We start from the raw sequence: 11181 nt of genomic DNA, 5'->3' as shown, positions 1-11181 counted from the left end.
TCTTAATGCAGTCAGTGAATATCTTGGATGCAACCTTTATGCAAGGCATATAATTCATTTTTGATTTTGTTGTTGTTTAACCCCAGGTGAGTGCTGACCAGGTACACTCTCACTCAATCAAAAGCATTTCTACTTTGACAAACGTATCATATTTTTCCTTTTTAGAGCTCCATTATCCAAAGTGTCCTTCCTTTTTTAAGACAATAGCACAATTTTTGAGGGAGATTTGGTACAATGTAAAGGGTAGTAGGTTAAGGTACAGTGCAAAGGGTAGTAGGCACATAATTTGCTTGTGTGTGTGTTTGTGGGTAAGAGTGTAATGGGAGTAGGAATTCACTGTTTTCAATATATACAAGATGTATTTCAGGAGTTTTGAAACTTTTGCAGGAGAGACATTTATTAATTTCAAAGAAGCACAAAATCCCCTTCAAAATAGGACCCTCTGATTTCAATGCACTTGTAGTGCTACAGCCACTTCATGAAGGCCTATGAAGGTCCTCCGAAGTGAAGGTGTCTGGGACCCTTGTCATAGTTCCTTCATCTTCTCAATGTCATCAAAAAGGGCTTCCTCTGAGGTTCTTCTTCAGCTTGGGGAACAATCAAACATCACAGGGAGCAAGGTCTAGAGTGTAGCGAGAGTAAGTGATGGCCTTCATGTCCATCTGTATCAAGCAGTTGGTGTTACCAAGATGGAACTGTGGACTGGTGCATTGCCCTGGTGGCAAGTGCCACCGACCCAAATGGAAAAGCTCAGGTCTTTTGCAATGAAATCTGTTCCTGAACTCCTGCAAAACCTTCACAAAGTACTCTTTCTTGACCATCTGGCCAGAGGGAACTCAGTGGACACAAACAATGCACTTGCTGTCAAAAATGGGGATCACCACGAGCATTCTAGTGGACTTGTTTTTCCAGGTCTGAGGGAGCCAGGATGCTTCCATTTGGCACTCTGGCTGCTAGTGTCTGGATCATAACAATAGTGCTATCTTTCATTACAGGTTACCAGAAGCTCAACTATCTCCCGGCGGCTACCAATGTGTCTTTTCTTCTGTTCGTCACTGAGTGCCTTCAGAATAAATCTTGCACATGTTCATATCTTCATGAGTAATTCTGTGTAGAGTTGCCACACCAACTCCAAACTGTGTCTTTATAGACACACGAGGGTCTTCATCCAGATGACTGCATATTTTCCGAGGTTCTGACACCCATCTCACCCCAACACTTTTTATTGTCCCTCTCACCTCTTGGACCACTAAAGAAGTCGACCCCTGACCAGTCTGGAGCATTTCATAAATCCGTGTAGCAATTTTACCCAGCTTAACATAAAACTTTATTGCACAGCAAGTTTCCAAATGTCCCAGCTGCATTCTGTAAACTAGTCAACCGTGACAAATAGTGTTTAGTAAGGTGTGTTCAAATGCCGTTACGGCCGTCTCCTTCAATCCGAAAAAAAACCAAAAAAACAGAAAGTTGGTAGGTCAGCTTATAAGATGCATAGTAACAATATATTAGAATTTTAAAAAATCTAGGCTAGTTATAAGCACCGCTCTCAAAAAAGTCTCAAAACGTCTGTAATGAGATTAAATTTCCAGCAATCGGACACCAGTAAATGTAAGTGGAATACAAATCCCAGGTAAATCCAGTAATCCCTTTTGTAGAATTTTAAGAAATTCATAGTATTTAACAATAACAAATTATATGATTTTCTTCACACACACACACATACACACAACAACAACAACAACAACAACAACAACGACGACGACAACAAATAATATGTACAAAGAAAATCATATTATTTGTTGTTAAATACTCTGAATTTCTTAAAATTCTACAAAAGGATTGTTGCACTTACCTGTCATGCATGAGGATTTACCTGGGAATTTGCATTCTACTGACATTTACTGGTATCTGATTGTAGGAAATTTAATCTTATTCCTTTATACTGAGTGCTTAATTGTTATCAGCCAGGATATATATATCATCATCATCATTTATATATATATAGGGCGAGAGAGAGAGAGAGAGAGAGGGGGGTATAGACACCTACCTACCTACCTACCTACCTACCTACCAACCCACCTACCTATCTATCCACCTACTTACCAACCTAACCACTTACCTAGATAGATAAATAGATAGATAGATAGATAGATAGACAGACAGATATATAGATAGATAGATAGATAGATAGATAGATAGATAGACAGACAGATAGATAGATACATATATATAGATAAATAGATAGATAGACAGATGGATAAATGAATAGATAGATAGATAGATAGATAGGTGGATAGATAGATGGAAAGAAGGACAGACAGATAGATGGATAGATACATACCTGGCATAACTAACAGCCGGTGCCCATCAGCCTGAAGACAGTAAAAAGATATTTGAATAAATATGATTGTCTTAGAGAGATTGCCATTAGGGGTCATATCTTACTGGTGAAAATGCTTTGACCATTCCATCCCATCCAGTCAGGGGCTGCTGATATGGCAAACGAACCTTCTATCGTATCGTTTATAGAATACATAATTGGGAACAAGAAAGGGGAATCATCTGATACTCAAAGCCTTCTTAAGACGTCTAAAATGTTGTGCTTCAACCCCAAGTGACTTTCTTGTTTTCAAGCCATGACCATTGTTTTCAGGCAAGGGGAAACTACTGTGGACTTGTTTCCATCTATTTCACCACATTAGCACAGTATTAGCTCTCATCATCACTCGACAAAGATTTTTACATATCCTCCTCCTCCTCACCACCACCACCACCATTTCTTGCAGATACAGACTTCCTGAATCCGAGATCATTGTAGTATAAATAAAATTAAACTATAATAGCCTGACTATGCAAGCTATTGGGCCTCATCCCTCGACTGGTAAGAACAGGTACGTTCACCCTTTCTTTTCTGACACAGAAGATGAAGTATTGAAATATTTACCTTGTCAATCATCTGTTTTATGACTGATACCCCCTGAAGGGCATCCGTTGCCTGTCCACTGGTCAACACCCTGGCACAGTCGAGCTGGATTACATCTTCGAGAGCAGTCATAATGTTACTAGTCATATCTATAGCTGGATAGAAAACAGATAGACACATACATGTAACAAAGTTGATGCAATATATATATATATATCATTATTATGATTGACCGTTGACTGAACACTATTCAATTTTTTTTCTCCGTGTTTTTCTCCTTGTCTCCGTATTCTTTCTGTTGAAGAGCGTAGCTCGAAACATCAAAGACTTTCCGTATTCCCGAGCGTCATACTAATATATACTTTTGTTATTTACACCACCTGTCCTCGTCTGTTGTTATTTTTTGTATATTCTCCCATATATATATATATATATATATATATATATATGTATATATATATCTTTTACTCTTTTACTTGTTTCAGTCATTTGACTGCGGCCATGCTGGAGCACCGCCTTTAGTCGAGCAAATCGACCCCAGGACTTATTCTTTGTAAGCCTAGTACTTATTCTATCGGTCTCTTTAGCCGAACTGCTAAGTTACAGGGGACGTAAACATACCAGCATCGGTTGTCAAGCGATGTTGGGGGGGGGACACAGACACAAACATATACACACACATACATATATATATATATACATATATACGACGGGTTTCTTTCAGTTTCCGTCTACCAAATCCACTCACAAGACTTTGGTCGGCCCGAGGCTATAGTAGAAGACACTTGCCCAAGGTGCCACGCGGTGGGAATGAACCCGGAACCATGTGGTTGGTAAGCAAGCTACTTACCACACAGCCACTCCTGCGCCTATATATATATATATATATATATATATATATATATATATATATATATATATATATATATATATATATATATATATATATATATATATATATATATATATATATATATATATATATATATATATATATATATATATATATATATATATACATATATATATACATATATAGTTGAAACTAGTTTGGTATATATGTAAATAAATTCAATACATACAACTACATATATGCATGATCATTTGTACAACAGAAAAAGAAAGTTAGTAGTGTTCTGTAACAATGTAACACAAAACTTACCCCGGTGGAATGTTACAGGTAAAGGCGAGGCCATAGCTGCAATGAAGTGAAAAATATCAAGTTAGTGTTGTCTAGGTTTTGATATACCCCATATTCTAATTCCTAAAATGTTATCCAAAATAGGTGTATTTAGATGTATCTCCTAATTTGATCCCTTAAACATTATCAATCATAGATTTACTCAGATATATCTCAGAACTTGATCCCTAAAATTCTGTCCATCATAGATTTACTTGGACACAAACATTTGATCACTATAAACAAATCATCTGTCTGATGACATGAGAGTCCACGATGATGTAGACGACAGGTTCCCACACAGTTTTTGTCAACAAAATTCACTCACAAGGCATTGGTTGCCCTGGGGTCATTGTAGAAAAAATAAACTTGCTCAAGGTGCCATGCAGTGAGACTGGACTGAAAACCACATGGTTACAAAACAAACTTTTTAACCACACCTGTCAGTACCTGTCTTACCATTATTACTTACCAATTAATTCTTTACACTGCACCGTATTCACAGTTCCATCTCTGCAAAGGAAAGCAATTCATGAAGAGGTTCATTTTTTTTTGGTTTGTTTCTTTGTTTTTTTTGTGAGTACCTTTTGTTGTGTTTTATTTTTTTTGCAGCATCTATGGAAAGGTTCTATTGAACAGATGATTAAATAAAGAATAATTATCACACACACACACACACACACACAAAGTCAGGGGTGGACTGAGAGTATTAAGGACCATCAGGCATAACTGTTTACCAGCTGCCTTAGCTGGCTCCTCAAAGCTCCGGGCCCTTGAGCAGTGCCCAATTATCTGATGGCTCAGTCCGTGCCTGCACACAGTAAATATTCAAACATATACACCTTCCACTGTGGGATGAAATTAAAATAATAGACAGAGAACACCACTGGAAAATATGAAAACTAAAAGGAGCATCACATATGCTAGGACACAACAATCTCTTAAGCAGACTGAGTGCAGATATGAGTAGAATATGGGAACTGGTATTAAGGAAGGGTAGGAAAATATTAGATTTATAAACCCTAATATTCACTTCATAATTGGTGTAGTGGTTAAGAGTGCGAGCTACTAACCCCAAGATTCCGAGTTCGATTCCAAGCAGTAACCCGAATAACAACAACAACAACAACATTGAAAAATACCTTAGGAATGAGAACCCAGGTTCGAAATTTCCCCAAGACACTTGATGAAGGCTGGAGGGTATATCAGTTGAAACATGTTAACAACAAACAAGATGAGGACAAATATCCGTCAAATGTAAATAATGTAAATAATGTATATATATCCATAAACTTGGATTCACATGCAGAATCATAAAAATTGAAAGACCTTACGTATACAATCACATAACTGCATAAAGACACATAGGGATGTACAAACACACACACACACATACACAGATATGCATATACACATACACAATGGGTTTCTTTCAGTTTCTATCAAATCCGTTCACACATCTATATATATATGTGTGTTTACTGATGAGTAGTGTTGCACTCATTTGTGTCAATAAGGAGACTTATTGTTTTCAAAAATAGAGATCAATAAAATAATTATTAGACTGAAATAGCTATTAGGGTAAATATGATTGACTATAAAAGGGTGATGCTCCAGCAAGGCCACAATGCTGAAACCAGTAAAAGAACCAAAGAATATTCTTTAACCTGTTTAAGATACCCAAAACAAAGCCATCAGCCCCAGCCTGGCGCAGGGCAAGTAAATCTCGCTTCATGACATCCAGTTCATCTTGGCTGTAGTAGAAATCCCCAGCTCGTGGTCGAAGCATCACCATTATTGGGATGTTGGTTTTCTCTTTCATGACTTCCAGCATCCCTTGAAGAAACAACCATAGTCATGACAACAACAACAACATCACATGGCAACAACAATAACAGGGAAAATGTTGGCACAAGGCCAGCAATTTCCAGAGTGGGGTTAAGTTGATTACATTGACCCCAGTGTTCAATTTGTACTTATTTTATCGACCCCTAAAGGAAAACAGGCAAAGTTTATCTTGGCAGAATTTGCCAACGGTGCAATATTGAAAGGCTTACATTCTCCATTTACAACATGTCAGCAAGTGTCTGATTAGTCTTGTCTTATTTTGTCTTATCTTCTCATATCTTGTATTTGAATGGTCTTGTCTTGCCTTATCTTATCTTCTCATATCTTGCATTTGTCTTATCCTGCCTTATCTGGCATTTGACTGGTTTTGTCTTATCTTGCCTTGGGCCTTCAATTCCTGATGGTATGCCACCATTACCTGCTCTATATAGAGCCCATCCCACTCCAGACAATTGGTTAACAAATTCAGAAAGCTTGCACTTGACTAGTGTTTCTTCACTAAGCTCTACTGTCTACTTTGGTATGGTTTCTATGGCTGGAAGCCCCTTTCTAAAACCAACCACTCTACAGAGAGTATTGGACTTTTTACATGATACAAACAGCAATGAAGTCACCAGATAACTTGCAAGACATGACACTTCCACTAGGATGGAGTGTGGGGGAATTCTGAGGGACAGAAAAGGTATCTTGTATTAGAGGAGAAACGTGGCTGTCTCAGGTGGAGAGAGAGAAGATGGTGAAGATGTAACAGGGTGAAGGACGGACATCCAAGTTACAGGGAAGCGTATATAATGAAGTGGAATGAATGAGTTGGTGAGTCCATGTGCTAGGGCTTTAAACTGATTGTTCATGATTTAATAGTATATCACCTTAAACCACTACAATACACCATACCAGTAACCTGATATCTTAACCACATGGTCACCACATGTAAGACAAATAACCCAATGCTGTTAACATACAGCAAATACACCGGACCCTACAGTAATCCAACACCTTAACTGAACTACTACTGTAACCACAAAACCATCATATCACACCTTAATAATTTATGGTTCCAGAGTAATTAGCTGACACTGATTAAACTGATGCATATTTACTCGTTAGAATCAGCATAATTTAGGGTGATAACAATACCTTACCTACAGATGGAGTAGTACCCCCTTCAACAAGGTCTGAACATAATTCTAGTCGGATGGCACCTGAAAATAGTAAGCAGAATCACATGGCCATTTGTTTTTTCTAGAGCACCAATACAACATATTTATTAGATAAAGATTAAAACATTGACAATGGTATTAAGATATTTTGTCAGCAACCTTTGAGTTTGTGTGTGCAAATATATATATATATATATATATATATATATATATAGCTTTTATCTTTTACTTGTTTCAGTCATTTGTCCATAGCCATGCTGGGGAACAGTCTTGAAGGATCTTAATCAAACAAATTGACTCCAGGACTTTTTTTTTAAGCTTAGCCTAGTACTTATTCTATTGGTCTGTTTTGCTGAACGGATAAGTTACAGGGATGTAAACACACCAATACCGATTGTCAAGTGCTATTGGGGAACACAAAGACACAGACATATATATATATATATATATATATATATATATATATATATATATATATAATTATAGTGGGGTAAGCTGGTTTATGGAGTTACCCTAGGTCTCTCGCCGATGAAGGGTTTAGCCTTATAGTGTATCTTCAGACCCCAAACTCTGCTGTCTTGAGACCTCTTCAAAATTTTGAAGCGGTCCCAGGACAGTAGGGTTTGTTGTCTGAAAATACAAACGATCCAATTATATATATATATATATATATATATATATATATATATATATATATATATATATATATATAATGTTTTCTTCAAAAACACAACGATCCGTCCGATCCAAGAGTTGAACTCACCACCTTAGGATATGGGCCTAACCCCCTTACCACCAATAAGAAAGAAAGTTTTGAAAACAAGGGCAGATAAGTCATCTTTCTCTACGGATACAGATACGGATGAACGGAAGAATCAGGGAGTAATTTGCCGAATCGTTAGAACGTAGGACGGAAATCCTTTGTAATATCTGTTCCAGACCTCAGCACTTTGAGTTCATATTCCACCAAAAGTGACTTAACATTTCACCCTTTCAGGGAAGATAAATAAAAGTACATGTCCAGTACTAAGGATTGATTATTTTTTCTCTCTGGTGTGTACAAGTAATTCAAATGTCGCAGTAGTTTTGCCTTAAAATTTCATTAGTCATACGTGTCTGAAATTCTAAGCCGCATGTAGGTTAAAAGAAGGAATTTAGTTCTGCACACCGCCCAGATCGAAAGCCGACCACCACGTGGACGACTTAGTTTAGGAAATAGTAATCAAATCTTTTTCAAATCATACCTTGCCGTCTTAAAAAGCAGTGGACACGTTGGATAATGGATGGACTTTCGATTATTGTGCATGAAAGTGTGAGAAAGTGAAATAAAGTTAAACCGGTTCGATTTGACAGCTAAATAAATGTTAGAATTTAAGCGCTACATTTATGTACAATAATCGGAAGATCGCCGGATAATGTTGTTTTGGGTGCTGTGTCTGGGGGCGGGAAGATGGGACGGTCACGTTTTTGACCATACCCAGAGATCGTCTTAACCGCATTATAGGTCCCCGAGCAAATCAATGCACTGAGCCCTACGGTATTTATTTATTGACAGGAAGCTACAGCATATATAGATCAGAATGAGACCCCTAGACCCCAGTGTGCCCCTACCTTAAGACCGCACGGACCATACTTCAATCGGGAATGACTTGGGGATAGACAACACTTATAAATTCAGACATAGCGCATAAGTACAAAGTGCGATAGTCTTACCTCCCAACTCGGCGTTAATGCCAGATTCAATGCTCTCCACGCATACCTCCATCTATATTTTGTGGTTGTTATTGTTGACTCAATCAAATGAATTATTTTCTATTGAAACAAACGAAGCAATGTTTGTTTATGTGAAGTTGGATCGGGAATAAACAGACAAGGGAGACGACTGTGTTTTGCTGATAAAACTTTTGAGTCAATTAGCAGAAAGGGTGCTTGGACTGCGGCCATACTGGGGCACCACACTGAAAGGGTTAGTCGAACAAATCGACTCCAGGACTTATTTTAAGTATTGTACTTAATCTATCGGTCTCTCTTGCTGAAGCGCTATATTACGGGGACGTAAACAAACCAACAAGAGGCGGCGTGGGGTCAACTATAAACACAAAAATACACATATACAATGGGCTTCTACATAGTTTCCATCTCCCAAATTCCATCACAGGGCATTGATCGGACGTGGTATTTAGTTACACTGCCCCTTTCTGTTTTGAGTTCAAATCCCACAGAAATCAACTTTATTTTTTATTCTTCCAGGCCTCGTCCAAAGAGGTAAAAAAACACAATATTTATAGAGGGCAGATAAAATTGTTAGAGCCTTCGTGGCCTTTAGTTTGCTATGTGTCTTGAGTTCGATTTTTGTAGTGAGCAGATAGCACGGGGGCCAAGTCTTGGATGGATTTTAAAATTGATGCCAACATCATTTGTGCAATATTGATGGAATATTTTCCACATAACACAAATGATGTAGCGCTCCCAGCAGCGTTGCAGAGAGCAGAGATTAAGTTTTTTTTAGTCAACCCCAGTAATCAATGCCTCTTATGACGTCTATGGACCTCTGGAGCAAAAACATGATACATGCTACAAGGCCAATTATGTTAGTGAGCAACTGCTGTGGTTATATGTGAAGATAAAAACAGCAAGAAAAATAATAACCTAATTTGCAGAGTAAAATGTAATTTTTTGAGTCAGTAATTCACCTTTCAGGAGACATTTAAAGCTGTGAGCCAGAACTTCTTTGGTGCCATGGTGCTTTGCAGGTTTCTGGATTCCCATTGGTCAGATGTCATATTCACCCAAGGACTCTGCTCAGAAACTGGGATGAATCTTTATATGATTCAGGAGCATTGGCTCACACCGTTTCGTTATGTTGCTCGATTTTCTGATGTGGATGTTAGATCCTGCATGTTGTGTTCTCTTCCTTGAGGATTGGGCTAGGTTGATGGTCGACCACATGGCACATGGTTACAATGGGTGTGGATGTATCTCACAGAGACGAAGACTGACTGGGGCACTGCTCAGGATGACCTGAGCAAATACTGACAAATGGTGGATGCAGCAATGCACCGCAATGGTGCATGCCCCTATTATACCAGACCTGACCTTGATTTGCAGAAAATAAGCATCTTTTCATAGTCATAGTTTATCTTGGACTACATCAGCAAACATGTTCTTTCTGTCTTTTTTAAGAAAATAGGGTTTGAGTTGAGAGAAATTTAGATGCTATTTCTGCAGTCTGTGGCCAGGTAGAAATTCCTTCTTTGGTTAAATTTGATTTTTGTTTATAATTAAGATCACTTTGGTAATTGTAGATAATGTCATTTGTTAATTGTTATTAATTGTTCTGTGATCAAGAAACAGGTTTGTGCTTTTGGTATTGAAAGAATGGAAGCATTTCAATGGTTCCAGTGTTGTATACAATCATGCTTCATTGATGATTATTGATTTTTAAAACTTTGTATGGAAAACTACTTGACAATATTGACATTCCTAAAAATAAAATACCCCCCCCCCAAAAAAAAAACAACAACAACAACAAAGATATAGATATTTCAGCTCCAAAATAAAATAGAAACATTTTCTGTGATAAAAAGATTTTTATTTTTATTTATTAAAATACATGGTTCTCCAGTTAGTGATTTTGTATTTATTGACAAGGAAGGTATCCAGGTGAAGAAAACATCGAAAATGAAATGCATGAAGAAGATGTAGTTCCTGTTCTTTTCTGATGACTCCAAATAAGAACTGATTTGGTCTGTGATGACCTAACCAACACTGACATGAAGACGCAGGAGTAAAACAATGATGACAACATCATGTATGATGTATTCAAGGCTTTGGGATAATATATATATATATATATATATATATATATATATATACACACACACACGAAATTATTCCTATTTTTTGTGGTATAGAGTTTTTTGCTGCTCTTTCTAGCGGGTCAGATGTCCTATCATAGGCATCTCTGTATTTTAAATGAATTATATATATATATATATATTGTGTGGTATTTGTTTCCTCCTGCATTGCACAGCTACTCCCTTGTCACTCTCCGATGGTGTGTAATACAC

The 11181-nt window shown here is 37.5% G+C and overlaps 1 protein-coding gene across 5 annotated transcripts in view; it reads right to left on the bottom strand.

Moving 5' to 3' along the window:
- LOC106870504 (copper homeostasis protein cutC homolog) overlaps positions 1–10620 on the bottom strand; it is a 17199-nt gene extending 6579 nt beyond the window's left edge. The window contains exons 1-7 of one of the 5 annotated variants that reach the window (XM_089362217.1): positions 8825–10620; positions 7094–7153; positions 5771–5939; positions 4576–4616; positions 4086–4121; positions 2945–3078; positions 2342–2372 (exon numbers count right to left, since the gene is read on the bottom strand). In XM_089362217.1, the coding sequence (XP_089218343.1) occupies positions 2342–2372; positions 2945–3078; positions 4086–4121; positions 4576–4616; positions 5771–5939; positions 7094–7153; positions 8825–8876 (523 nt within the window). In that variant the 5' untranslated portion in view covers positions 8877–10620. Of the gene's footprint in view, positions 1–2341; positions 2373–2944; positions 3079–4085; positions 4122–4575; positions 4617–5770; positions 5940–7093; positions 7154–8355; positions 8528–8824 lie in introns of those variants that run through there. The other 4 variants (XM_089362216.1, XM_052972636.2, XM_089362218.1 and 1 more) reach the window with 4 other exon arrangements.
- Positions 10621–11181: the final 561 nt, after the last annotated feature.

This window comes from Octopus bimaculoides, chromosome 14 (genome assembly GCF_046866305.1).
Source record: "Octopus bimaculoides isolate indiv1 chromosome 14, ASM4686630v1, whole genome shotgun sequence".
Classification (NCBI taxonomy): Eukaryota; Metazoa; Mollusca; class Cephalopoda; order Octopoda; family Octopodidae; genus Octopus; species Octopus bimaculoides.
This window is presented reverse-complemented; position numbering and strand designations above follow the sequence as displayed.